Below are 27,816 nucleotides of genomic sequence, written 5' to 3' on the forward strand. Positions count from 1 at the left end.
CGCCGGCGCCCCGGGGAGCCCCCGCCGTGGCGGGGGGGGACGCGGCCCCCGCCTGCCCGGCCCGCGGCCTCGCGCGCCCCGGCTCGGGGGGTGATTGATGGGGGGGACGGATTGGGGGGGGAGGGCCGGGCCGAGGCCTCGCCGGGAGCCGCGGGTGCTCGCGTCTGCTCCGTCTTGCTCCGTGGTCGGCTCGCGCCGGGACGCCCGGCGGCGCCTTGGGACCCCTCCCGTGGTTGGGAACCATCGCCTGGTGTCTTGGGACCCCTCCGGTGGTTGGGGACCATCGCCCAGTGCGTTGGGAACCATCGGGCAGCAGTTGGGACCCCTTCCAGCAGTTGGGAACCATCGCCTGGTGCCTTGGGACCCCTCTGGCAGTTGGGGACCGTCACCCAGTGTGTTGGGACCCCTCCAGTGTGTTGGGATCCCTCTGGCTGTTGGGGACCATCACCTGGCGCCTTGGGACCTCTCCAGTGGTTGGGAACCATCGCCTGGTGGTTGGGACCCCTCTGGCTGTTGGGAACCATCAGCCGGCGCGTTGGGACCCCTCTGGTAGTTGGGGACCATCGTCTGGTGCGTTGGGACCCCTCTGGCGTGTTGGGACCCCTGCGGTGGTTGGGAACCATGGCCTGGCATGTTGGGACCCCTCTGGCAGTTGGGGACCGTCAGTCGGCGTGTTGGGACCCCTCCGGCGTGTTGGGACCCCTCCGGCGGTTGAGAACCATCGCCTGGTGCCTTGGGACCCCTCTCGCAGTTGGGGACCGTCGCCCGGTGCATTGGGAGCCCCTATGGCATGTTGGGACCCTTCCGGTGGTTGGGAACCATCGCCAGGCACCTTGGGACCCCTCCAGCAGTTGGGAACCATCACCTGGTGCATTGGGACTCCTCTGGTGGTTGGGAACCATCAACCGGCGCGTTGGGACCCCTCTGGCAGTTGGGAACCATCACCTGGTGCGTTGGGACCCCTCCAGCGGTTGAGGACCATCGCCCAGCGTGTTGGGTCTCCCTCTGGCAGTTGGGACCCATGGCCTGGCGGTTGGGACCCCTCTGGCGGTTGGGAACCATCGCCTGGTGCGTTGGGACCCCTCCAGCGGTTGAGGACCATCGCCCAGCACTTTGGGACCCCTCTGGCGGTTGGGGACCTTTGCCGGGCGCCTTGGGAACCATCGCGCAATGCGTTGGGACCCCTCCGGTAGTTGGAGACCATCGCCCAGCAGTTGGGACCCCCTCTGGCAGTTGGGAACTATCGCCCAGCAGTTGGGAACCATCGCCCACCATGTTGGGAACCCATCCGGTGTTTGGGACCCATCACCCGGCGTGTTGGGACCCCTCCGGTGGTTGGAAACCATCGCCTGGTGCATTGGGACCCCTCTGGCGGTTGGGGACCATCGCCTGGCGTGTTGGGACCCCTCTGGCAGTTGGGAACCATCACCCAGTGTGTTGGGAACCATCGCCCGGCAGTTGGGACCCCCTCCGGCAGTTGGGAACCATCGCCCAGTGCATTGGGAACCACCGCCTGGTGCATTGGGATCCCTCTGGTGGTTGGGAACCATCGCCCGACATGTTGGGACCCCTCCGGCGGTTAGGAACCGTCGCCTGGTGCATTGGGATCCCTCTGGTGGTTGGGAACCATCGCCCGACATGTTGGGACCCCTCCGGCGGTTAGGAACCGCCGCGTGGTGCATTGGGACCCTTCCGGTGGTTGGGCACCTTGGGAACCATCGCCCGGCGTGTCGGGACCCCTTCGGCAGCTGGTGACCATTGCCTGATGGTTGGGAACCATCGCCCGGCGGTTGTGAACCCTCCGGCGGTCGGGAGCTGTGGCCCGGGCTGGGGGCACAGCGCGTGGGCGGGTGACACCGGCTCCCTGCCGCTCCGCGCCGGCCCCTCTCCCGCGGCAGGACCGGCGCCGGGGGGAACACCCACCCCGGCGGTCGCGTCAGGCGGACAGCCTCCCGCGGCGCGCCGGCGCCCGGGCTCAGCGGCCGCCTGTGTCCCTACAGGCGGCGATGACGGGGTGCTGCGGGGCCTCGAGGGCGCCCTGGGCGTCAAGAAGAAGAAGAGGGGCCCGCGGAAGCCCAAGGAGAGCAAGGCGGGGAAGCCCCGGAAGCGGAAAAAGCTAGTGAGTCGCCCCCGGACGCCTGGGCCCCCCGCCGCCAGCCCAGAGGGGGGAAGCCCCCGGACGCCTGGGCCCCCGCCGCCAGCCCCCGGGGGGTGGGGAAGCCCCCGGACGCCTGGGCTCCCGCTGTTGTCCCCAGGGGGGTGGGGAAGCGCTCGGACGCCTGGGCCCCCGCTGCTGCCCCCGGGGGGTTGGGAGGTGCCCGGATGCCTGGGCCCCTGCTGCCATCCGTGGGGGGGTCGGGAGGCACCCGGACACCTGGGCCCCTGCCACCATCCCTGGGGGGGTGGGGAATCCCCCGGACGCCTGGGCCCCTGCCGCCCGCCGGCCCTGGGGGGGGTTGGGAGGTGCCCGGACGCCTGGGCCCCCGCTGTGGGGGGAGGTAACCGCCCCCGTGGCCGCCCCCCCGCGGTGCAGGGCTCGCCGGGGCCAGGTGACCGCCGGTGACGATGACGGTGGCGGTGACCCCAGCGGACTCGGCGCCTCCCCTGCTGCCGCAGGCCGCGTGGGGGGGGGCCCAATTAGCGCTAATCGCCCGCCGAGCCGCAATTAGCCCCCCCCCCCCGTTCCCCCCCCCTCGCCCCGTCCCCGTCCCCGCGGGCAGCCGGCCCGGGGCTTCCCTGGCCCCGCGGCGCCCCGGCGCCTGTGCCAGCACCGCCCGGCCGGCCAAGGCCCTTCCTCCCCCCCCCCCGCCCCCCCCCCGAAACGCCTGGCGCGGCGGGGCCCAGGTGTCCGGCCGCCTCGGCCTCCTCCTCCTCCCGGTGCTGAGCCGGCGCCGGCGCCGCAGGCGAGCGAGGATGAGTTCGAGTCGGAGCGCGAGGAGTACCGGGAGAAGTCGGAGAGCGGCGGCAGCGACTACGGCGGCGTGGCCAAGAAGAAGCGGCGGAAGCACCGCGAGAAGAAGGAGAAGAAGACGAAGCGCCGGAAAAAGATGGACGAGGAGGGAGGCCAGAAAGTGAAGGTGGCGGCACCCGGCCGGGGGGGTGTGGGGGGGTGCAGGGCCCCGTCCTGGGTGCTGCGTGGAGGGTGCTGGGGGCACCCGGCCGGGCTGCGAGCCCCGGGGAAAGGCGCTGGGCGCTGGTAGGATTCGTGGGTGTCCGAGCACCCGTGCCGGGGCTCGTGGGTGCTGGAGCACCCGTGTTAGGGCTCGTGGGTGTCCGAGCACCTGTGTTGGGGCTCGTGGGTGTCTGAGCACCCGTGTTAGGGCTCGTGGGTGTCCGAGCACCTGTGTTGGGGCTCGTGGGTGCCCAAAAGCCCGTGCTGGGGCTCGTTGGTGTCTGAGCACCCGTGTTGGGGTTTGCGGGCCCCCCAAAATCTTGTGGTTCTCCCCCGTGGCCCTGTCCCCCTCCCCGTGGCCCTGTCCCCCTCCCCGTGGCCATGTCCCCGTCCCCTGTGGCTGTGTCCCCATCCCTGTGGCCACATCCTCATCCCTTGCGGCCGTGTCCCCGTCCCCGCAGCCGCGTCCCCATCCCCGTGGCCGTGTCCCCCTCCCCCTGGCCGTGTCCCCGTGTCCCCCGCGTCCCCGCGTCCCCCGCGTCCCCGCGCCTCACCCGTGCCGCCCGGCGCAGCCGGTGGAGCAGAAGTCATCGGCGCAGCTGCTGGGCGCCTGGGGGCTGGAGGACGTCGACCACGTCTTCACGGAGGAGGACTACCACACCCTCACCAACTACAAGGCCTTCAGCCAGTTCATGAGGTGGGTGCCGCGCCGGGGGGGGGCACCCGGGGCGCCTCGGCCTCGTCCCGCGGCGGCGGCGGGCCCGCCCGGACGCCGGGGCCCCAGCGCGCCTCGCTCTCGGCCCGCGCAGGCCCCTCATCGCCAAGAAGAACCCCAAGATCCCCATGTCGAAGATGATGACCATCCTGGGCGCCAAGTGGCGGGAGTTCAGCGCCAACAACCCCTTCAAGGGCTCCGCCGCCGCCGTGGCCGCCGCCGCCGCCGCCGCCGCCGCCGCCGTGGCCGAGCAGGTGTCGGCCGCCGTCTCGGCCGTGGCCGCCGAGCCCCAGCCCGCCCCGCTGCGCAAGGCCAAGACCAAGGAGGGCAAAGGTGAGCGGCGCCCGGACGCCGGGGCCCGCGCTGGGGGCGGGGGGGGGCCCCCGGCTCAGCTCCCGGCCCTGTTCCCCCCCACCCCCCCCTCCCGCAGGGCCCGGCCACAAGAAGCGCAGCAAGAGCCCCCGGGTGCCGGAGCTGAAGAGGAAGATGAAGGGCAAGAAGATGGCGCCGCTGAAGATCAAGCTGGGCGTCCTCGGCGGCAAGCGCAAGAAGAGCAGCTCGGTGAGACGCCGGGGCCTGGCCCTGCTCCCGGACGCCTGGGCCCTCGGCCGGCCCTGGGGACGGCCTGAACTGGAGCCCCCGCTCTGGGCTCCGTGTCCCACCCCCGGGGTCTGCGTCCCCCCCAGACCAGAGCCCCCCAACCCCAGGGTCCATGTGCCCCTCGGGGGTCTGTGTCCCCCCCGCTGAACTGAAGCCCCCCCGGGGTCTGTGTCGTCCCCCCCTCCCCCAGGTCGGAGCCCCCAGGGTCCATGTCCCTCCCTGGACCGGAGCCCCTGGGGTCCTGTGTCCCCCCCCCAAACCAGACCCCCCCAGGGTCTGTGTCACCCCCCGGATCAGAGCACCCCCTCCCCCAGGGTCTGTGCCCCCCCCTCAAACCAAGGCCGCCCCGGGGTCCATGTTCCCCCCAAACTGGAGCCCCCCAGGGTCTGTGCCCCCCCTCCCAAACTGGACCCACCCCCGGGGTCCATGTCCCCCCCCGGGTCCATGTTCCCCCCGAACCGGAGCCTCTCAGGGTCTGTGCCCCCCCCCCCGGGGTCTGTGTCTACTCCCCGGGGTCTGTCCCCCCCCCCCGAGGCCCGTGTCCCCCCCCCCGAGGCCCGTGTCCCCCCCCCGGGGTCTGTCTCCCCCCCGGGGTCTGTGCCCCCCCGGGGCCCGCGTTCCCCCCCCGGGGTCTGTCCCTCCCCCCGGGGTCTTGTCCCCCCCGGGGCCTGTGTCCCCCCCCCCCGGCCTCAGGCTGCCCCCCCGCAGAGCGACGAGGCGGGCGAGGCGGAGGAGGAGTCGGACGCGGAGAGCTCCAGCGTGCACAGCGCCTCGGTGCGCTCCGACGCCTCCGGCCGCCCCAAGAAGCTCAAGCGGGGCCGCCCCGGGCGCAAGAAGAAGAAGGGTGAGCGGCCCCCCCCCGCCGTGCCCCCCCCCGGGGCGCCGCTGTCCCCCCCGGGGCACCGCCTGACCCCCCCCGCTCTGTGTTCGCAGCCCCCTGCACCATCCTGAACCGGGAGCGGGGCCCCGTGGTGCCCGGGGCCGCGCCGCCGCACGGTGAGAGACCGACCCCCCCCGCGACCCCCCCCGCCGGCCTCGGCTTGCACTGGGGGTCTCGGGGGTCCCCCCCCGGGGGGTCCCCAGCCCCATAGCGTCCCCTCGAGCGGCGTCGGGGACCCCGGTCCTGTCCCCAGGTTGATGGTGCGGGAGGTCTTGGGGGTTTCCCAGCCCCACAGCTTATCCCCTTGGGGGTTTTGGGGGGTCCCTGGGGGTCCCCAGCCCCACAGCTTCTCCCTTTGGGGCTCCTTGGGGGTCTCCAGCTCTGGCCTTTCCCTGGGAGAGTTTTGGGGGTCTCAAAGGTCCCCAGCCCCATAGCGTCCCCTCGAGCGGTGTCAGGGACCCTGGTCCTGTCACCAGGTCCTTGGTTGATGGTGTGGGAGGTCTTGGGGGTTTCCCAGCCCCACAGCTTCTCCCTTTGGGGGTCCCTGGGGGTCCCCAGCCCCACAGCTTCTCCTTTTGGGGGTCCCTGGGGGTCCGTGGTCGCACAGCTCCTCCCTTTGGGGGTCCCTGGGGGTCCCCAGCCCCACAGCTTCTCCCTTTGGGGGTTTTGGGGGGGTCCCTGGGGGTCCCCGGCCCCACAGCTTCTCCCTTTCAGGGTTTTGGGGGGTCCCTGAGGTCCCCAGCCCTGTCTCTACGCCGCGTTTTGGGGGTCCCCGGGGGTTTGGGGGCGTTTGGGGGTGCCCGGGGCGCCCGTCGGCGCCGTCCCGGCCTCGGGGGCGCGGGGGGGGCCAACGCCGCGGCCCCCGCAGGCGCCGGCGCCGAGGAGGAGGTGGACGGCTACGAGACGGACCACCAGGACTACTGCGAGGTGTGCCAGCAAGGCGGCGAGATCATCCTCTGCGACACCTGCCCCCGCGCCTACCACCTCGTCTGCCTCGACCCCGAGCTCGACCGGGCGCCCGAGGGCCGCTGGAGCTGCCCCCACTGCGTGGGTGCCCCCCCCCGGGGGCGCGGGGGCGCTTAGGGGGGCCCTGGGGCTGCTCTGGGGGGGTCTGGGTGTCCTTGGGGCATCCCAGTGGGATTCGAGGTCCCGTTGAGTGTCCTTAGGGTGTTCCCGGGGGGTTGGGGGTCCCTTGGGTGTCCCAGCAAGGTTTGAGGTCCCCTTGGGTGTCCTTAGGGTGTTCCTGGGGGTTTGGGGGTCCTTTCGGTGTCCCTAGGGTGTTCCTGGGGCTTGGGGGTCCCTCGGGTGTCCCCAGGGCATCCCGGCGGGGTTTGAGATCCCGTTGGGTGTCCTTAGGGTGTTCCCGGGGGGTTGGGAGTCCCTCGGGTGTCCCAGCGGAGTTTGAGGTTCCCTTGGGTGTCCTTAGGGTGTTCCCAGTGGTTTGGGGGTCCTTTGGGTGTCCCCAGGGCATCCCGGCGGGGTTTGAGGTCCTGTTGGGTGTCCTTAGGGTGTTCCCAAGGGTTTGAGGTTCCCTTGGGTGTCCTTAGGGTGTTCCCGGTGGTTTGGGACTCCCTCGGGTGTCCCCGGGCCATCCCAGTGGGATTCGAGGTCTGCTTGGGTGTTGTTAGGGTGTTCCCAGGGGTTTGGGGGTCCCTCGGGTGTCTGTGGGAAATCCCAGTGGGGTTCGAGGTCCCCTTGGGTGTCCTTAGGGTGTTCCCGCGGGTGTGTGGGTCCCTCGGGGGTCCCCGGGGCGTAGGGGGTGCGCTGACCCCCGTCCCCGTGCCCCCAGGAGAAGGAGGGGGTGCAGTGGGAGGCCAAGGAGGAGGAGGAGGAGTACGAGGAAGAGCTGGAGGAGGAGGGCGAGAAGGAGGAGGAGGACGACCACATGGAGTACTGCCGGGTGTGCAAGGACGGCGGCGAGCTGCTGTGCTGCGACGCCTGTATCTCCTCCTACCACATCCACTGCCTCAACCCGCCCCTGCCCGAGGTCCCCAACGGCGAGTGGCTCTGTCCCCGCTGCACGGTACGGGGACGCGGGGACACCGCGGGGGCACGGGGACACCCCGGGGGACGCGGGGTCGGGTGGGTGAGCGGCTGTGCCGTGCCGCCTGTATCTCCTCCTACCACATCCACTGCCCCGGCCCGAGGTCCCCAAGGGCGAGTGGCTCTGTCCCCGCTGCCCATGGGGACGAGGACAGCAATGGGGACAGGACGAGGACAGGGATGGGACAGGGACAAGGAGGGGGACAGCATGGGGTCCTGACAGTGACAGGGGTGGAGACGCGGACAGGGATGGGACAGGGACACAGCAGGGACAGGAACGGGAACAGGGACAGCACTAGGATGGAGACGGAAGGGACAAAGGTGGGGAGAGGACAGGGATGGAGATGGGGACAGAAATGTGGGGACGGGGACAAAGATGGGGAGAGGGACAGGGAAAAGGAGGGGACAGGAATGCAACAGGCACAGGACAAGGAGGGGGACGGGGACAGCGACGAGGTTGGGGACAGGACGGGGACCTGACGAGATGACCACAGGGACAGGACGGAGATGGGGACACGCTGGGGACGGGGACGTGCCTGAGGCAGGGACGTGTCCAGTGCGGGATGCGCCCGGCTCCGGCCTGGGGACGTCCCCGTCCCCCCCCTGCCACCCCGGGGGTGCCGCCAGGCGCCCGCGGCGTCCCCGTCCCCAGCCCGGTCCCTCCCGCAGTGTCCCGTGCTCAAGGGCCGCGTCCAGAAGATCCTGTACTGGCGCTGGGGGGAGCCGCCGCCGCCCGTGGCCGCCGCCGCCCCCGAGGCCCCCCCCGAGGAGCACCCAAAGGTGCTGCAGGGCCGCTCCGAGCGCGAGTTCTTCGTCAAGTGGGTCGGCCTCTCCTACTGGCACTGCTCCTGGATCAAGGAGCTGCAGGTACCGGCGGCGCCGGGGGGGCCCTGGGGGGCACCCAGCCACGGCGGCCGGGGTGCCGGGGGGTCCCCGGCGTTGGGAGACGCTCGTGTGGCCCAGGGGACACCCGGTCACGGTGTCCTGGGTGCCCGGTGTTGGGAGATGCTCTCATGGCCCCGGGGGACACCCAGCAGCGGTGTCCTGCGTGCTGGGGGCTCCCCGGCGTTGGGAGACGCTCGTGTGGCCCCGGGGGACACCCGGCACCCATGGGGGGGCACCCAGCTCTGGGCTGCAGCGTCCTGGGTGCTGGCGGGTCCCCGGTGTTGGGAGACGCTCGTGTGGCCCCGGGGGCACCCGGTCACGGCGTCCTGGGTGCCGGTGGGTCCCCGGTGTTGGGAGACGCTCGTGTGGCCCTGGGGGCACTCGGTCACGGCGTCCTGGGTGCCGGTGGGTCCCCGGCGTTGGGAGACACTCGTGTGGCCCTGGGGGACACCCGACTGCAGTGTCCCAGGTGCCGGCAGCTCCCTGGCTTTGGGAGACGCTCGCGTGGCCCCGGGGGGCACCCAGCTCCCACATGGAGCCAAGCCCTTTCCCTCGGGGCTGTGGGTGCACCCATGGGTGGGGCGGGGGGGGTGTCGCGCCCGGCCCCCCCCGCTGACGCCTGTGCACCCGCAGCTGGAGATCTTCCACCTGGTGATGTACCGCAACTACCAGCGCAAGAACGACATGGACGAGCCGCCGCCGCTCGACTACGGCTCGGGTGACGACGACGGCAAGAGTGACAAGCGCAAGAGCCAGGACCCGCTCTACGGCGGCATGGAGGAGCGCTTCTACCGCTACGGCATCAAGCCCGAGTGGATGACGGTGCACCGCATCATCAACCACAGGTGGGGCGCCGCCCTCCCCCGGGGGGGGCACCTCCAGGGCACCCTTGGGACCTCCCGGGCACCTCCTGGGCACCCTTGGGACCTCCTGAGCTCCTATGGGTCCCCCCGAGCATCTCCTGGGCACCCTTGGGGCCTCCCGGGCACCTCCTGGGCACCCTTGGGACCTCCTGAGCTCCTATGGGTCCCCCCGAGCATCTCCTGGGCACCCTTGGGGCCTCCCGGGCACCTCCTGGGCACCCTTGGGTCCTCCAGGGCTCCTATGGGTCCCCCTGAGCACCTCCTGGGCACCCTTGGGGCCTCCTGGGCTCCTATGGGTCCCCCTGAGCACCTCCTGGGCACCCTTGGGGCCTCCTGGGCACCTCCTGGGCACCCTTGGGGCCTCCTGAGCTCCTATGGGTCCCCCTGAGCATCTCCTGGGCACCCTTGGGGCCTCCCGGGCACCTCCTGGGCACCCTTGGGACCTCCTGAGCTCCTATGGGTCCCCCCGAGCATCTCCTGGGCACCCTTGGGGCCTCCTGGGTTCCTATGGGTCCCCCCGAGCACCTCCTGGGCACCCTTGGGGCCTCCCGGGCACCTCCTGGGCACCCTTGGGACCTCCTGAGCTCCTATGGGTCCCCCTGAGCATCTCCTGGGCACCCTTGGGACCTCCTGGGTTCCTATGGGTCCCCCCGAGCATCTCCTGGGCACCCTTGGGGCCTCCCGGGCACCTCCTGGGCACCCTTGGGTCCTCCAGGGCTCCTATGGGTCCCCCTGAGCACCTCCTGGGCACCCTTGGGGCCTCCAGGGCTCCTATGGGTCCCCCTGAGCACCTCCTGGGCACCCTTGGGACCTCCTGGGCTCCTATGGGTCCCCCTGAGCACCTCCTGGGCACCCTTGGGACCTCCAGGGCTCCTATGGGTCCCCCTGAGCACCTCCGGGGCACCCTTGGGACCTCCTGGGCTCCTATGGGTCCCCCTGAGCACCTCCTGGGCACCCTTGGGGCCTCCTGAGCTCCTATGGGTCCCCCTGAGCATCTCCTGGGCACCCTTGGGGCCTCCTGGGCTCCTATGGGTCCCCCCAAGCACCTCCGGGGCACCCTTGGGGCCTCCTGGGCTCCTATGGGTCCCCCCGAGCACCTCCTGGGCAGCCTTGGGGCCTCCTGGGCTCCTATGGGTCCCCCTGAGCACCTCCTGGGCACCCTTGGGGCCTCCTGGGCTCCTATGGGTCTCCCTGAGCACCTCCTGGGCACCCTTGGGGCCTCCTGGGCTCCTATGGGTCCCCCTGAGCACCTCCGGGGCACCCTTGGGGCCTCCTGGGCTCCTATGGGTCCCCCCAAGCACCTCCTGGGCACCCTTGGGGCCTCCTGGGCTCCCTTGGGTCCTCCTGAGCACCTCCTGGGCACCCTTGGGACCTCCTGGGCTCCTATGGGTCCCCCTGAGCACCTCCTGGGCACCCTTGGGGCCTCCTGAGCACCTCCTGGGCACCCTTGGGGCCTCCTGGGCTCCTATGGGTCCCCCCAAGCACCTCCTGGGCACCCTTGGGGCCTCCTGGGCTCCTATGGGTCCCCCTGAGCACCTCCTGGGCACCCTTGGGACCTCCTGGGCTCCTATGGGTCCCCCTGAGCATCTCCTGGGCAGCCTTGGGGCCTCCTGAGCTCCTATGGGTCCCCCTGAGCACCTCCTGGGCACCCTTGGGGCCTCCTGAGCACCTCCTGGGCACCCTTGGGACCTCCTGGGCTCCTATGGGTCCCCCTGAGCACCTCCTGGGCACCCTTGGGACCTCCTGAGCTCCTGTGGGTCCCCCTGAGCACCTCCTGGGCACCCTTGGGGCCTCCTGGGCTCCTATGGGTCCCCCTGAGCACCTCCTGGGCACCCTTGGGGCCTCCTGGGCTCCTATGGGTCCCCCTGAGCACCTCCTGGGCACCCTTGGGACCTCCTGGGCTCCTATGGGTCCCCCCGAGCACCTCCTGGGCACCCTTGGGGCCTCCTGGGCATCTCCTGGGCACCCTTGGGGCCTCCAGGGCTCCCTTGGGTCCTCCTAGGTTCCCTTGGGTCCTCCTCCGCACCTCTTGGCACCTTTGGGTCCTTCTGGTCCATCCCCCCCCGCACCTTTGGGTCCTCCTGAGCACCCCTGGGCACCCTTGGGTCCTCCTGGTCCCCCTGGACACCCTTGGGTCCACCCGAGCATCCCCAGGCACCCTTGGGTGCCCCCGCCGTGGGCGGTCCTCGGGACGCCCTCAGGCACCGCTCGGACGTGGTACAGGAGCTTCTGGGTAGGGCCGGGTGTCCGGGGACCTTCTGGGCACCCTCGGGTCACCCTGGGCACCCTCGGGGGCCCCACGGGGCCGCCTGGAGCTCCTGGCCCCAAATGACCCCGGGTCCTGGCTGGGTGTCCCCGTCCCCAAGTGGTCTCAGGTCCGGTCTGGGAGTCCCTGTCCCCAGGTGACCCCAGGTCCTTACCGGTGTCCCTGTCCCCAAGTGGCTGCAGGCCCTGGCTGGGCGTCCCTGTCCCCAAATGACCCCAGATCCTTACCGGGTGTCCCTGTCCCCAAATGACCCCAGGTCCTGGCTGGGTGTCCCTGTCCGCAGATGACCCCAGATCCTTACCGGGTGTTCCTGTCCCCAGGTGACCCCAGGTCTTGTCTGGGTGTCCCTGTCCTTGAGTGACCCCAAGTCCCAGCCAAGTGTCCCTGTCCTCAGGTGACCCCAGGTCCTGACCGGGTGTCCCTGTCCCCAAGTGGTCTCAGGTCCTGTCTGGGTGTCACTGTCCTCAGGTGACCCCAGGTCCCAGCCAGATGTCACTGTCCCCAGGTGACGCCAGGTCCTGTCTGAGTGTTCCTGTCCCCAGGTGACCCCAGGTCTCAGCTAAGTGTCCCTGTCCCCAAGCAACTCCAGGTCCAGTCTGGGTGTCCCTGTCTGCAGGTGACCCCAGGTCCTGACCGGGTGTTCCTGTCCTCGACTGACCCCAGGTCCAGTCTGGTTGTCCCTGTCCCCAGGTGACCCCAGGTCTCAGCTAAGTGTCCCTGTCCCCAAGCAACTCCAGGTCCAGTCTGGGTGTCCCTGTCTGCAGGTGACCCCAGGTCCTGACCGGGTGTTCCTGTCCTCGACTGACCCCAGGTCCAGTCTGGTTGTCCCTGTCCCCAGGTGACCCCAGGTCTCAGCTAAGTGTCCCTGTCCCCAAGCAACTCCAGGTCCAGTCTGGTTGTCCCTGTCCCCAGGTGACCCCAGGTCCCAGCCAAGTGTCACTGTCCTCAGGTGACCCCAGGTCCTGGCTAAGTGTCCCTGTCCCTAGGTGACTCCAGGTCCAGTCTGGGTGTCCCTGTCCCTGAGTGACCCCAGGTCCTGGCTGGGTGTCCCTGTCCTCAAGTGACCTCAGGTCTCAGCCAAGTGTCCCTGTCCCCAAGCAGCTCCAGGTCCAGTCTGGGTGTCCCTGTCCCCAGGTGACCCCAGGTCTCAGCTAAGTGTCCCTGTCCCCAAGCAACTCCAGGTCCAGTCTGGCTGTCCCTGTCTGCAGGTGACCCCAGGTCCAGTCTGGGTGTCCCTGTCCCCAGGTGACCCCAGGTCCTGACTGGGTGTCCATGTCCTCGAGTGTCCCTGGGTGACCCCCTCCCCTGGGGGGTCCCTGCCCCCGGGTGCCCCCCGCTGCAGGATGTCCCCACCGCCGGTGTCCCCTGCTGATAGCCGATGCCACCTGCCGCCACCATCCCTGGTGTCCCCTGAGGCTGCCCGGGGCCCCTTGTGACACCCTGCTCTCCTCTGGGTGCCCCATGTGTCCTCCAGTCCCCCATCGCCTGTGAGTGTCACCTGTGGGTGTCCCCCATCCCCCGTGGGTGTCCCCTGTCACCTGTGAGTGTCCTGGTGTCACCCGTGGGTGTCCCCTGTCACCCGTGGGTGCCCCAGTGTCACCCATGGGTGCCCCCGCTCAGCGTGGACCGCAAGGGGCAGTACCACTATGTGGTACCGTGGCTGGCGTTCCCGGTCCCTCGTCCCCCGTGGGTGTCCCCCGTCGCCTGTGGGTGTTTCCCTGTCATCCCTGAGCATCCCCCGTCACCCGTGGGTGCCCCGGTGTCACCCGTGGGTGCCCCCGCTCAGCGTGGACCACAAGGGGCAGTACCACTACCCGGTGCTGTGGCTGGTGTTTCCGGTCCCTTGTCCCCCGTGGGTGTCCCCCATCGCCTATGGGTGTCCCCCGTCACCCGTGAGTGTCCCCGTCACCCGTGGGTGCCCCAGTGTCACCCGTGGGTGCCCCCGCTCAGCGTGGACCGCAAGGGGCAGTACCACTGCCTGGTGCTGTGGGTGGCGTCCCCAGTGCCCCATCACCCGTGGGTGTCCCCTGTCACCCGTGGGTGCCCCAGTGTCACCCGTGGGTGCCCCCACTCAGCGTGGACCGCTAAGGGGCAGTACCACCGCCTGGTGCCGTGGCTGGCGTTCCCGGTCCCTTGTCCCCTGTGCGTGTCCCCCGTCACCTGTGGGTGTTCCCCCGTCACCCGTGAGTGTCCCCGTCACCCGTGGGTGCCCCAGTGTCACCCGTGGGTGCCCCCGCTCAGCGTGGACCGCAAGGGGCAGTACCGCCGCCTGGTGCCGTGGCTGGCGTTCCCGGTCCCTTGTCCCCTGTGCGTGTCCCCCGTCACCTGTGGGTGTTCCCCCGTCACCCGTGAGTGTCCCCGTCACCCGTGGGTGCCCCAGTGTCACCCGTGGGTGCCCCCGCTCAGCGTGGACCGCAAGGGGCAGTACCACCGCCTGGTGCCGTGGCTGGCGTTCCCGGTCCCTTGTCCCCTGTGCGTGTCCCCCGTCACCTGTGGGTGTTCCCCCGTCACCCGTGAGTGTCCCCGTCACCCGTGGGTGCCCCAGTGTCACCCGTGGGTGCCCCCGCTCAGCGTGGACCGCAAGGGGCAGTACCACCGCCTGGTGCCGTGGCTGGCGTTCCCGGTCCCTTGTCCCCTGTGCGTGTCCCCCGTCACCTGTGGGTGTTCCCCCGTCACCCGTGAGTGTCCCCGTCACCCGTGGGTGCCCCAGTGTCACCCGTGGGTGCCCCCGCTCAGCGTGGACCGCAAGGGGCAGTACCACTATGTGGTGCCGTGGCTGGCGTTCCCGGTCCCTTGTCCCCTGTGCGTGTCCCCCGTCACCTGTGGGTGTTCCCCCGTCACCCGTGAGTGTCCCCGTCACCCGTGGGTGCCCCAGTGTCACCCGTGGGTGCCCCCGCTCAGCGTGGACCGCAAGGGGCAGTACCACCGCCTGGTGCCGTGGCTGGCGTTCCCGGTCCCTTGTCCCCTGTGCGTGTCCCCCGTCACCTGTGGGTGTTCCCCCGTCACCCGTGAGTGTCCCCGTCACCCGTGGGTGCCCCAGTGTCACCCGTGGGTGCCCCCGCTCAGCGTGGACCGCAAGGGGCAGTACCACTATGTGGTGCCGTGGCTGGCGTTCCCGGTCCCTTGTCCCCTGTGCGTGTCCCCCGTCACCTGTGGGTGTTCCCCCGTCACCCGTGAGTGTCCCCGTCACCCGTGGGTGCCCCAGTGTCACCCGTGGGTGCCCCCGCTCAGCGTGGACCGCAAGGGGCAGTATCACTACCTGGTGAAGTGGCGGGACCTGCCCTACGACCAGGCCACGTGGGAGGAGGACGAGATGCCCATCCCCGACTACGACCTCCACAAGCACGCCTACTGGAAGCACCGGTGAGCCCCCCCCCACGGGACACGGGACACGGGACACGGGACACGGCGGGGACGGGGACGTGCCGCGGGAGCCCCCCCGCGCCATGCCTGGCACCCCACGGGACACGGTGGGGACAGGGACGCGCCACGGGAGCCCCCCGCACCACGCCTGGCACCCCATGGGACACGGCGGGGACAGGGACGTGCCATGGGACCCCCCCGTGCCACGCCTGGCACCCCATGGGACACGGCAGGACACGGCGGGGACGGGGACATGTCCGCGGGGGCCCCCCCACGCCACGCGTGTCACCCCACGGGACACAGCGGGGCTGGCGGGGACGGGGACATGCTCACGGGAGCCCCCCGTGCCACGCGTGCCACCCCATGGGACATGGGAGGACACGGCGGGGACAGGGACATGTCCATGGGGGCCCCCCCACGCCACGCGTGGCACCCCATGGGACACGGGAGGACATGGCGGGGACGGGGACGTGCCCACGGGAGCCCCCACGTGCCACGCGTGACACACGCCAGGCGTGGCACATGCCACAACATGCCACACGTGCCCCTTGGGGCGCAACCACACTGCATGGGACACGTGCTGTCACGCCACACGGGACACGCCACGTCACACGAGACACGTGGGACATGCCACATAGAACACGTGTCACCACGTGAGAGGTGCAGGACACACCGCATGGGACACGTGACATGATCCACGGGACACGGGAGGACATGGGGCAGTGGGGTGAGGACACACGTGCCACATAGGACACGCACATGGGACACAGGACATGCACATAGGACACGTGACATGATCCACGGGACACAGGAGGACGTGGGGCAGTGGGGCGAGGACACACGTGCCACATAGGACACGCACATGGGACACAGGCCACACCGCACGCGTTGCACCGCCTGGGACACGCCACGTGCCACACGGGACACGCACATGGGACACATGACATGGTCCACGGGACACGGGAGGACATGGGGCAATGGGGTGAGGACACACGTGCCACATAGGGGACACACACAGGACACGTTGCACCGCCTGGGACACGCCACGTGCCACACGGGACACGCACACGTGGCACGGGGGGAGCACGCGGACACATGAGGGGCCCGGGATGGGGCAGGGGCCCCCGAGCGGGCCGGGCGCGGGGGGACGACGGCCACGGGCTGATGCCGTCCCCGTGTCCCCCCGTGCCCCGTGTGTGTGTCCCGTGTCCCGTGTCCCCATGGCGTGTCCCCGCGGCGCCGCAGCGAGGTCTTCATGGGCGAGGACCCGGCGCAGCCCCGGCGCTACAAGAAGAAGAAGAAGGAGACGCCGGGGGAGGGACCCCCCGACTCGCCCACCAATGACGTGAGTGCGCCCGGACGCCGGGGCCCCCCGGATGCCTGGGCCCCTCTGGGATTGGGGGGGGGGAGGGTGTGGGACCCGGACGCCTGGGCCCCCCGGATGCCTGGGTCTCTCTGGGATTGGGGGAGGGGGGAGGGTGTGGGACCCAGACGCTGGGGCCCCCCAGACGCCTGGGTCCCTCTGGGATTGGGGGGGGGTGGGAGGGTGTGGGACCCGGACGCCTGGGCCCCCCAGATGCCTGGGTCCCTCTGGGATTTGGCAGGGGAGGGAGGGTGTGGGGCTCGGATGCCTGGCCCCCCCGGGGGCCATGGGGGTGGGAGGGGCGGGAGGCCTGGACGCCTGGGCCCCCCAGACACCTGGGTCTCTCCGGGATTTGGGAGGGGGGGAAGGGTGTAGGGCCCGGACGCCTGGGCCCCCCAGACTCCTGGGTCCCCCTGTGACTCTGGGTCTACAGTGGCCCCTGTGGGGGCACGTGGTGGGGGTTGGGGACGCCTGGGCCCCCACCCCCCAGGGCACGCGGGCGCCGAGGTGTGGCTGCCAGACACCTGGGCCCCGATGGCGCGTGTGGGGATGTTCCTCCCGGACGCCTGGGCCCTCCCCCAGGACGCACGTGCGCGCGCGGGCCGGGGCGCCCCTGCCGGACGCCTGGGCCCTGACGGCGCGTGCCCGCAGCCGACGGTGAAGTACGAGGCGCAGCCGCGGTTCATCACGGCCACGGGCGGCACCCTGCACATGTACCAGCTCGAGGGCCTCAACTGGCTGCGCTTCTCCTGGGCCCAGAGCACCGACACCATCCTGGCCGACGAGATGGGGCTCGGCAAGACCATCCAGACCATCGTCTTCCTCTACTCCCTCTACAAGGAGGTGAGGCCGCCCCGGGCGTCCCCGCGGCCACCTCGCGGGGTCCCCGCGGCCCCCTCGGGGCGTCCCCACCGCTCCGTGGCTGCCTCGGGGTGTCACCGTGTGCTCGCGGCCAACTTGGGGCGTCCCCACGTTCCTATGGTTGTCTTGGGGTGTCACTGTGTCCCCATGGCCACCTCGGGGCATCCCCACCACCCCATGGCTACCTCGAGGTGTCACCGTGTGGTCATGGCCAACTTGGGGCATCCCCATGGCCACCTCGGGGTGTCCCCACGTCCCTATGGCCATCTTGGGGCGTCACTGTGTCCCCATGGCCACCTCAGGGCATCCCCACAGCCACCTTGGGGCATCATTGTGTCCTCATGGCCATCTTGAGGTGTCACTGTGTCCCCATAGACACCTTGGGGCATCCCCACAGCTACCTTGGGGCATCACCCTGTCCCTGTGGCCATCTGGAGGTGTCACTGTGTCTCCACGGCCATCTCTGGGCATCCCCATGGCCACCTCGGGGCATCCCCACGTCCCTACGGCCATCTTGGGGTGTCACTATGTCCCCATGGCCACCGCAGGGCATCACCATGTCCCTATGGCCATCTTGGGGTGTCACTGTGTCCCTACAGCCACCTCAGGGCATCGCCATGTGCCTACGGCCACTTTGGGGTGTCAGTGTGTCCTCATGGCCATCTCGGGGCATCCCCACAGCCACCTCAGGGCGTCCCCACGTCCCTATGGCCACCCTGGGGTGTCACTGTGTCCATACAGGCATCTTGGGGCATCCCTACAGCCACCTCAGGGTGTTACCGTGTTCACGTGGCCACCTCGGGGTGTCACCGTGTCCCCTCTGTCAGGCGTCTCAGTGACCCAGTGGCCACCTCAGGGCGTTGCTGTGTCCCCACGGCCACCTCGGGGCATTACCATGTCCTTACGGCCACCTCGGGGCGTCCTCATGTCCCCACAGGTACCTTGGGGTGTCCCTGTGTCCCCATGGCCATCTCAGGGCATCGCTGTGTCCACGTGTCCACCTCAGGGTGTCCACGCAGCCACTTCGGGGCATCGCAGTGACCCAACGGCCACTTCAGGGTGTTGCCACGTCCCCATGGCCACCTCAGGGTGTCCCCGCATCCCCACGGACATCTCGGGGTGTCACCGTGTTCCCATGGCCACCTCAGGGCGTCCCCATGGCTACTTTAGGGTGTTGCAGTGACCCAGCAACCACCTTGTGGTGTCCCCATGGCCCCTGTGGGGCATCAGGGTGACCCAACGGCCACCTCGGGGTGTCCCCATGGCCAGCTCGGGGCATCGCAGGGACCCAATGGTCACCTTGGGGTGTCCCCATGACCCAACGGCCTCCTTGGGGTGTCGCCATGTCCCAACGGCCACCTCAGAGTGTTCCTACGTCCCCATGGTCACCTCCGGGTTGTCCCCATGGCCAGCTCGGGGCATCGCAGGGACCCAATGGCCACCTTGGGGTGTCCCCATGTCCCCATGGCCACCTTGGGGTGTTGCCATGTCCCAACGGCCACCTCAGAGTGTTCCTACGTCCCCATGGCCACCTCCAGGTTGTCCCCACATCCCCCCGTATGACACACTGTCCCCAGGGCCACACCAAGGGCCCGTTCCTCGTCAGCGCCCCGTGGGCCCGGGTGACACGCTGTCCCCCCGTGTGACGCGCTGTCCCCAGGGCCACACCAAGGGGGCCCGTTCCTCGTCAGCGCCCCGTGGGCCCGGGTGACACGCTGCCCCCCCGTGTGACGCGCTGTCCCCAGGGCCACACCAAGGGCCCGTTCCTCGTCAGCGCCCCGTGGGCCCGGGTGACACGCTGTCCCCCCGTGTGACGCGCTGTCCCCAGGGCCACACCAAGGGCCCGTTCCTCGTCAGCGCCCCGCTCTCCACCATCATTAACTGGGAGCGCGAGTTCCAGATGTGGGCGCCCGCCTTCTACGTCGTCACCTACACGGGGGACAAGGACAGCCGCTCCATCATCCGCGAGAACGAGTTCTCCTTCGAGGACAACGCCATGAAGGGCGGCAAGAAGGCCTTCAAGATGAAGGTGAGCCCGGACGCCGGGGCCCCCTCGGCACTCTGGGGTCTCGGCCCGGCCACCTGGGTCCCCTTGGGGGTCTGGCGTCCCGACGCGGCCACCTGGGTCCCCTCATGTTCCTCGGGGGTCAGCGGTCCCAGCTTGGACACTGGGGTCCTCTCATGGGTCTGGGGTCTTGACCCGGACACCTGGGTCACTTTGGGTGTCCGGGGTCTTGACCCGGACACCTGGGTCCCTTTGGGGGTCGGGGGTCTTGACCCGGATGCCTGGGTCCCCTTGGGGGTCGGGGGTCTCGGCCTGGACGCCTGGGTCCCTTTGGGGGTCCGGGGTCTTGACCCGGATGCCTGGGTCCCCTTGGGGGTCGGGGGTCTCGGCCCGGACGCCTGGGTCCCCTCAGGCTCCCTGGTGGGGTTGGCTCCAAGCCGGACGCCTGGGTCCCCTCGCGCTCTCCCTTAGCAAGACCCAACCCCGGCCACCCGGGTCCCCTTCCTGCCGTGCCGGCGCTGCTCCGGGACGCCTGGGCCCCGGGGGGTGGGCGCGGCGGGGGCTGGGGGCGCGGCGGGGGCGGGCCCGGACGCCGGGGCCCCGGGGCTGACGCCTGGGGGCAGCGGGAAGCGCAGGTGAAGTTCCACGTGCTGCTGACGTCCTACGAGCTCATCACCATCGACCAGGCGGCGCTGGGCTCCATCCGCTGGGCCTGTCTGGTGGTGGACGAGGCCCACCGCCTCAAGAACAACCAGTCCAAGGTGCCCGGACGCCTGGGCCCCTGGGGCGGGGGACGCCTGGGCCCCAGGGCGGGGGGTGCCCGGATGCCTGGGCCCTGGGGTGGGGGGTGCCCGGACGCCTGGGCCTGTCTGGTGGTGGATGAGCGAGGCCCACCGCCTCAAGAACAACCAGTCCAAGGTGCCCGGACGCCGGGGCCCCTGGGGCGGGGGACGCCCGGATGCCTGGGCCCCTGGGGCAGGGGACACCTGGGCCCCAGGGTGGGGGGTGCCCGGACGCCTGGGCCTGTCTGGTGGTAGATGAGCGAGGCCCACCGCCTCAAGAACAACCAGTCCAAGGTGCCCGGACGCCTGGGCCCCTGGGGCGGGGGACGCCCGGACGCCTGGGCCCCTGGGGCAGGGGACACCTGGGCCCCGGGGCGGGGGGACGCCCAGACGCCGGGGCCCCTGGGGCAGGGGACGCCTGGGCCCCTGGAGCAGGGAGCACCCGGACACCTGGGACCACGGGGTGGGGGGGTGCCTGGACATCTGGGTCCCCAGGGTGGGGGGCACCCGGATGCCTGGGCCCCTGGGTGCGGGGAGGGGGTGCTGGGGGGGGCGCGGGGGCTCGCCCGGACGCCTGGGCCCCTGGGTGACGGGGTGCCGCAGTTCTTTCGGGTGCTCAACGGCTACAAGATCGAGCACAAGCTGCTGCTGACGGGGACGCCGCTGCAGAACAACCTGGAGGAGCTCTTCCACCTCCTCAACTTCCTCACGCCCGAGCGCTTCAAGTGAGCGGCCCCGCGGCCCCCCCACGTCCCCTCGCGGCCCTCCGGGTCCCCCCGCGTCCCCTCGTGTCCCCTCACAGCCCTCCGGGTCCCCTCACGGCCCACCGGCTTCCCCCTCATCCCTCCGGGTCCCCTCGTGTCCCCCCACGGCCCTCCGGGTTCCCCTGTGTCCCTCTGGGTCCCTCCAGGTCCCCCTGTGTCCCCTTGTGTCCCTCCGGGTCCCTTCACGTCCCTTGGGTCCCCTCATGTCCCCCCACGTCCCTCTGGGTTCCCCCAGGTCCCCTCATGTCCCCCCATGTCCCTCCAGGTCCCCTCACATCCCTTCGGGTCCCCCCATGTCCCTCCAGGTCCCTCCATGTCCCCCACGTCCTCTCGTGGCCCCCCGGGTCCCTCTGGGTCCCTTCATGTCCCTCTGGGTCCCCTCACGTGCCCCCACATCCCTCTGGGTCCCCTTGCGTCCCCCTTGGGTCCCCTTGGGTCCCCTTGTGTCCCTCCGGGTCCCCTCACATCCCCCCAGGTCCCCTCGCATCCCCCCACATCCCTCTGGGTCCCCTCGTGTCCCTCTGCATCCCCCCATGTCCCCCCGGGTCCCCTCGCGTCCTCCCACGTCCCTCGGTCCCCTGGTGTCCCTGTTCCCTGGTGTCCCCCCGTGTCTCCCGTCCTCCTGCGTCCCTCTCTCCGCCCGTGTCCCCGCGTGTCCTGCCACGTTCCCCCGGGTCCCCACGTCCCTCCCGGGGCCCCCCCGCGTCACCGGTGTCCCCGCGCCACCCCCCAGCAACCTGGAGGGCTTCCTGGAGGAGTTTGCGGACATCTCCAAGGAGGACCAGATCAAGAAGCTGCACGACCTGCTGGGCCCCCACATGCTGCGGCGCCTCAAGGCCGACGTCTTCAAGAACATGCCGGCCAAGACGGAGCTCATCGTGCGCGTCGAGCTCAGCCCCATGCAGAAGTACGGCCGGACGCCTGGGCCCCCCGCGGCGGCGCGGTGCCCGGGCGCCGGCGGTCCACGGGGTGGGGCGGCGCCCGGACGCCTGGGCCCCCTCCGGGAGGGAATAGCGTTGCCCGGGCGCCTCGGAGCTCATGGCGCGCGTGGGGTGTGAGCCTGGGTGGGAGTGCGGCCCCGGATGCCTGGGCCCCTGGGGGGGGTCCCCAGAGCCCTGGGTGCCTGGGAGGGGGGAAGGGACACCCGGACGCCTGGGTCCTTTCTGGAGTGGAGGCACCTGGGAGTCCCGGCCCTCTGGCTCAGGGGACACCCAGGTCCCCGTGCCTTGGCGGGAGTGCTCCCCCGGACACCTGGGCCCCGAGGGTGCCAGCCCCGGACGCCTGGGCCCCGGGAGGTGGCAGCCCCGGACACCTGGACCCCAGGAGGGTGGCAGCCCCAGACGCCTGGGTCCCCACTGCCTTGGCGGGCGTGCTCCCGGACGCCTGGGCCCTGGGGGGTGGCAGCCCCGGACACCTGGGCCCGGGGGGTGGCAGCCCTGGACACCTGGGTCCCCGTGCCTTGGCGGGCGTGCTCCCGGACGCCTGGGTCCCCCGGGGGGGTGGCAGCCCCGGACGCCTGGGCCCCGGGGGGTGGCAGCCCTGGACGCCTGGGTCCCCGTGCCTTGGCGGGCGTGCTCCCGGACTCCTGGGCCCCCCAGGGGTGGCAGCCCCGGATGCCTGGGCCCCGGGGGGTGGCAGCCCCGAACGCCTGGGCCCCGGGGGGTGGCAGCCCTGGACACCTGGGTCCCCGTGCCTTGGCGGGCGTGCTCCCGGATGCCTGGGCCCTGGGGGGGGTGGCAGCCCCGGACGCCTGGGCCCGGGGGGAGGCGGCCCGGTGCCAGCGCGCTGTGCCCGCAGGAAGTACTACAAGTACATCCTGACGCGCAACTTCGAGGCGCTGAACTCGCGGGGCGGCGGCAACCAGGTGTCGCTGCTCAACATCATGATGGACCTGAAGAAGTGCTGCAACCACCCCTACCTCTTCCCCGTGGCCGCCATGGTGCGTGCGGGGGGGACGCCGGGGACCTGGGGGGGTGTCGGGGCCCTGGGGGGACGCTGGGGACCTGGGGGGGCATCAGGGACCCGGGGGGATGCCAGGGCCCCGGGGGGACGCTGGGGACCTGTGGGGGACGTCAGGGACCGGGGGGGGTGTCGGGGACCTGGGGGGACGCTGGGGACCTGGGGGGACGCCGGGGCCCTGGGGGGGTGTCAGGGACCTGGGGGGGACGTCTGGGACCTGGGGGGGGCGTCAGGGACCTGGGGGGGATGCTGGGGACCTCAGGGACGCTGGGGCCCTGGGGGGGCGTTGGGGACGTGGGGGGATGCCGGGGACCTGGGGGGGCGTCGGGGACCTGGGGGGACGCCAGAGCCCTTTGGGGGATGTCGGGGACCTGGGGGGGCGTTGGGGACCCGGGTGGACACCGGGGCCTGGGGGGACGCTGGGGACCTGGGGGGGACGTCAGGGACCGGGGGGGGGGTGTCGGGGACCTGGGGGGGACGTCAGGGGACCTCAGGGACGCTGGGGCCCTGGGGGGGCGTTGGGGACGTGGGGGAATGCCGGGGACCTGGGGGGGCATCGGGGACCTGGGGGGACGCCAGAGCCCTTTGGGGGATGTCGGGGCCCTGGGGGGGTGTCGGAGACCCGGGGGGATGCCGGGGCCTGGGGGGACGCCGGGGCCCTGGGGGGCTGTCGGGGACCTGGGGGGGACGTCAGGGACCTGAGGGGGATGCTGGGGACCTCAGGGACGCTGGGGCCCTGGGGGGGCGTTGGGGACGTGGGGGGATGCCGGGGACCTGGGGGGGCGTTGGGGACCTGGCGGGGACCTTGGGGACCAGGGGGACATGGGAAGTCGAGGGGATGTTGGAGGTCTCAGAAGGGACGTGGAGGGTCTGGGGGGGACATTGGGGATCTGGGGGGGACATTGGGGACCAGGGGGACGTGGAGGGTCTGGGGGGGATGTTGGGGAGCTGGGGGGCACATTGAGGGTCTGGGGGGACGTTGGGGACCTGGGGGGGACATTGAGGACCTGGGGGGGACGTTGGGGACCAGAGGGACGTGGAGGGTCTGTGGGGGACATTCAGGACCAGGGGGACACAGGAAGCTGGGGGGACATCGGGGGCCTCAGAGGGGACATGGAGGGTCCGGGGGGGGGGCCTTGAGGGGACATTGGGGACGGTTGTGGGTCCCGCTGAGGGTCGGGGGTGGCGCTGACACCGTCCCCCCCCCGCAGGAGTCCCCGAAGCTGCCGAGCGGCGCCTACGAGGGGGGGGCGCTGATCAAGGCCTCGGGGAAGCTGCTGCTGCTGCAGAAGATGCTGCGCAAGCTCAAGGAGCAGGGCCACCGGGTGCTCATCTTCTCCCAGGTCAGCACCCAGGGGTGCCCGGGCACCCATGCGCCCCCCCCGGGCACCCACAGACCCCCCTGAGCACCCACAGAGCACCCCGGGACCCACAGACCCCATGGGGAGTCACAGACCCGTGGGGGACCCCCACCTTCTCCAGGGCCACCGGGTGCTTATCTTCTCCCAGGTCAGCACCCAGGGGTGCCCGGGCACCCATGCGCCCCCCCCCCGAGCACCCACAGACCCCCCTGAGCACCCACAGAGCACCCCGGGACCCACAGACCCCCCTGAGCACCCACAGACACCCCTGGGACCCACAGACACCTCTTGGGACCCACAGACCCGTGGGGGACCACAGCTTCTCTAGGGCCACCGGGTGCTCATCTTCTCCCAGGTCAGCACCCAGGGGTGCCCGGGCACCCAGGGACCCCCCCCAGGGACACACAGACCCCCCCCGGGACCCACACACGCCCCCGGGACCCACAGACCCCATGGGGAGTCACAGACACCTCTGGGGAGTCACAGACCCGTGGGGGACCCCCACCTTCTCCAGGGCCACCGGGTGCTCATCTTCTCCCAGGTCAGCACCCAGGGGTGCCCGGGCACCCACACACCCCCCTTGAAGGACCCAAATGTCCCCATCCCAGAGCCGGGTGCCCCCAGCACCCATGGGTGCTCCCAGTCTGACCAGTGGCCTGGTGCCCGAGCCGGGTGCCCCAGCACCCCTGGGTGCTCCCAGTATAACCAGTGGCCCAGTGCGGTGCCCTGGCACCCCCGGGTGCTCCCAGTCTGACCAGTGGCCCGGTGCCCAAGCTGGGTGCCCCCAGCACCCCCGGGTGCTCCCAATATAACCAGCAGCCCCATGCCCGAGCCGGGCACCGCCCGCACCCATGGGTGCTCCCAGTCTGACCAGTAGCCTGGTGCCCAAGCTGGGTGCCCTGGAACCCCCGGGTGCTCCCAGTATAACCAGTGGCCCGGGGCGGTGCCCCGGCACCCGTGGGTGCTCCCAGTCTGACCAGTTGCCCCCGCCGCAGATGACGAAGATGCTGGACCTGCTGGAGGACTTCCTCGACTACGAGGGCTACAAGTACGAGCGCATCGACGGCGGCATCACCGGCGCCCTGCGCCAGGAGGCCATCGACCGCTTCAACGGTAGGGGCCCCGGCGTCCGGGTGCCGCCCTCCCCCCCCCACCCCGCGGCGCCCCGGGGGGCCCAGGCGTCCGGGTGCCGCCCCTCTGGGCCTTCCCGCGGCGCCCGCGTGGTGCCGTGGCTGGTTTTGGGGCGCTTTGCTGGGAATTTGGGGGCACCGGCACCCATGGGCATCCCGATGCCCTGGGGAGCGTTTGAGGGGGCCGTTTGGGGGGGGGCCGGCACCCATGGGTGCTCTGATGCACCAGAAGGGGCAGTTTTGGGTGGGGGGGTGACGGGGGGGTGTTTTTGGCACACCAGCACCTGTTGGTGGGACCAGGAGGGAATGGGGGGGTGCAACAGGGGGTCACTTTTCAGGGTGTCAGCACCCATGGGTGCCCCGACACCCTGGGGGGGCAGTTTAGGGGTGCAAGAGGGGGGGTGTTTTTGGGATACCAGCACCCAAGGGTGCCCAGGGGGGTGGTCTGGGGGTGCAGGGGGGGCACGGGGCACCCATGGGTGCCCTGACACCCTGGGGGGGGCAGTTTAGGGGTGCAAGGGGGGATGTTTTTCGGACACCAGCACCCATGGGTGCCCAGACACCCTGGGGGGGCAGTTTAGGGTTGAAAAGGGGGGTGTTTTGGGGACCCCAGCACCTGGGGGTGCCCGGGGGGCGCAGCGGGGGTCCCGGGGGGGTGCAGGGGGGGCACCCAGGGGCGCCCTGACGCGGTGGGTGCCGGCAGCGCCCGGGGCGCAGCAGTTCTGCTTCCTGCTGTCGACGCGGGCCGGGGGCCTCGGCATCAACCTGGCCACCGCCGACACCGTCGTCATCTTCGACTCCGACTGGAACCCCCACAACGACATCCAGGTGCGCCGCCGCCGCCACCACGGCCACCGCCACCGGCCACGGCCACTGCCACCGCCACCGCCACGGCCTGGCCGCGGCCACGGTCCGGTCACGGCCACCCCCTAGTCACGGCCGCCGCCACGGGACAGCCACGGCCACAGCCACTGGCCACAGCCACGGTTTGGTCACGGCCACAGCCACCAGCTTAGTCACAGCCACCAGCCACGGCCACGGCCACGGCCCCTGCCACGTCCCCGGCCACCAGCCACATCCTGTCCCCGGCCACCAGCTGTGTCCCCGGCCATTGGCCACGGCCCCTGTCCCGGCCCAGCCTTGGCCCCTGCCCTGGCCACCAGCCCCGTCACCATCCCCTGCCACGTCCCCTGCCCTGGCCGCTGTCTCTGTCCCCTGCTGCATCCCCAGCCACTGTCCTTGTCCCTGTCACCATCGCTGTCACAGGCCCTGGCCACGTCCCTGTCAGCACCGCTGGCCCCATTCTGGCCCCAGCCACAGCCCCGCATGGCCGTGTCCCCGCAGCGTCCCCACACGGCCGTGTCCCCGTCCTCATCCCTGTCCCCACAGCGTCCCCGTGTGGCCATGTCCCCACGGTGTCCCCAGCCATGTCCCCACAGCGTCCCCGTGCGGCCCTGTCCCCGCAGCATCCCTGCACAGTCGTGTCCCCGTCCCCAGCCACATCCCCGCAGCGTCCCCGTGTGGCCATGTCCCCACAGTGTCCCCAGGCGTGTCCCCACAGCGTCCCCGTGTGGCCGTGTCCCTGCAGTGTCCCTGCATGGCCATGTCCTCAGCCCCAGCCCCAGCCCCACACTGTCCCCGCATGGCCCTGTGCCCCCTAGTGTCCCCACATGGCTGTGTCCCCGCACTGCTCTGTCCCCCGCAGTGTCCCCATGCGGCCATGTCCCTGTCCCCAGCCGTGTCCCCACACGGCCGTGGTCCCATCTCTGACTACATCCCTATGCTGCCACGTTCCCGTCCCCAACCGTGTCCCCCACGGCATCCCCATGGCCCTGTCCCTGTCACCGTCCCTGACAGCGTGGCCTGCCGCGTCCCCACGCTGCCATGTTCCCATGCCGATGTGTCCCTGTCCCCTGCCATGTCGCCACGTGGCCGTGCGCCCCATGGCCTCCCCGCATGGCCGTGTCCCTGTCCCCATGGCCTCCCCTCACATGCCGCATGCCCGTGCCCATGGCCTCCCCGTCCCGTGTGGCCCTCTCCCCGTCCCCACCAGCGTCCCCACGTGGCCATGTGCCCCATGGCCTCCCTGCGTGGCCACGTCCCCGTCCCCATGGCCTCCTGCATGGTCCCATCCTTGTCCCCACGGCCTCCCCGTCCCACATGGCCACGTCCCCATCCCCACCGGTGTCCCTGCGCGGCCGTGCGCCCCATGGCCCATCCCCATGTGGCCACGTCCCCGTCTCCGTGGCCTTCTGCACGGCCACGTCCCCATCCCCACCAGTGTCCCCATGTGGCCACGTCCCCATCACCATCAGTGTCCCCATGTGGCCGCGTGCCCCATGGCATCCCTGCGTGGCCATGTGTCCGTCCCCACGGCTTCTCCGCACGGCCACGTGCCCCATGCCCTCCCTTTGTCGCCCTGTCCCCGTCCCCATGGCCTCCCCGCGCGGCCGCGGCCGCGGCCCCGTCCCCGCGCCCACGGCCTCCCGTCCCGCAGGCCTTCAGCCGGGCGCACCGCATCGGCCAGGCCAACAAGGTGATGATCTACCGCTTCGTGACGCGGGCCTCGGTGGAGGAGCGCATCACCCAGGTGGCCAAGCGCAAGATGATGCTGACGCACCTGGTGGTGCGCCCGGGGCTGGGCTCCAAGGCCGGCAGCATGTCCAAGCAGGAGCTCGACGACATCCTCAAGTTCGGCACCGAGGAGCTCTTCAAGGACGAGAACGAGGGTGAGCCGCGCCGCCCCGGGGCCTGCGAGGCCGCGACGGGCCCTGCGAGGCCGTGTCGGGGCGTGCGAGGCCGTGTCGGGGCGTGTGAGGCCGTGTCGGGCCGTGTGAGGCCGCGTCGGGCCCTGCGAGGCCATA

At 71.2% G+C, this 27,816-nt stretch overlaps 1 protein-coding gene across 3 annotated transcripts in view; it reads left to right on the forward strand.

The window, feature by feature from the left end:
- The window catches only part of CHD3 (chromodomain helicase DNA binding protein 3), a 56,439-nt gene that overhangs the window by 5,862 nt on the left and 22,761 nt on the right, over window positions 1-27,816 (forward strand). For 2 of the 3 annotated variants that reach the window (XM_064501132.1, XM_064501133.1), the window contains exons 3-25: window positions 2,001-2,119; window positions 2,904-3,077; window positions 3,685-3,809; window positions 3,922-4,160; window positions 4,258-4,388; window positions 5,136-5,271; window positions 5,361-5,423; window positions 6,176-6,354; window positions 7,097-7,330; window positions 8,020-8,217; window positions 8,869-9,080; window positions 14,596-14,727; window positions 15,973-16,072; window positions 16,673-16,933; window positions 18,780-18,980; window positions 19,580-19,717; window positions 20,342-20,463; window positions 21,236-21,409; window positions 22,300-22,441; window positions 23,673-23,804; window positions 24,818-24,935; window positions 25,656-25,780; window positions 27,450-27,681. In XM_064501132.1, coding sequence (XP_064357202.1) covers window positions 2,001-2,119; window positions 2,904-3,077; window positions 3,685-3,809; window positions 3,922-4,160; window positions 4,258-4,388; window positions 5,136-5,271; window positions 5,361-5,423; window positions 6,176-6,354; window positions 7,097-7,330; window positions 8,020-8,217; window positions 8,869-9,080; window positions 14,596-14,727; window positions 15,973-16,072; window positions 16,673-16,933; window positions 18,780-18,980; window positions 19,580-19,717; window positions 20,342-20,463; window positions 21,236-21,409; window positions 22,300-22,441; window positions 23,673-23,804; window positions 24,818-24,935; window positions 25,656-25,780; window positions 27,450-27,681 — 3,687 coding nt within the window. The remainder of the gene's footprint in view (window positions 1-2,000; window positions 2,120-2,903; window positions 3,078-3,684; window positions 3,810-3,921; window positions 4,161-4,257; window positions 4,389-5,135; window positions 5,272-5,360; window positions 5,424-6,175; window positions 6,355-7,096; window positions 7,331-8,019; window positions 8,218-8,868; window positions 9,081-14,595; window positions 14,728-15,972; window positions 16,073-16,672; window positions 16,934-18,779; window positions 18,981-19,579; window positions 19,718-20,341; window positions 20,464-21,235; window positions 21,410-22,299; window positions 22,442-23,672; window positions 23,805-24,817; window positions 24,936-25,655; window positions 25,781-27,449; window positions 27,682-27,816) is intronic. The other variant, XM_064501134.1, reaches the window with a different exon arrangement.

Source organism: Dromaius novaehollandiae, chromosome 32 (assembly GCF_036370855.1).
Source record: "Dromaius novaehollandiae isolate bDroNov1 chromosome 32, bDroNov1.hap1, whole genome shotgun sequence".
NCBI classification, from domain to species: domain Eukaryota; kingdom Metazoa; phylum Chordata; class Aves; order Casuariiformes; family Dromaiidae; genus Dromaius; species Dromaius novaehollandiae.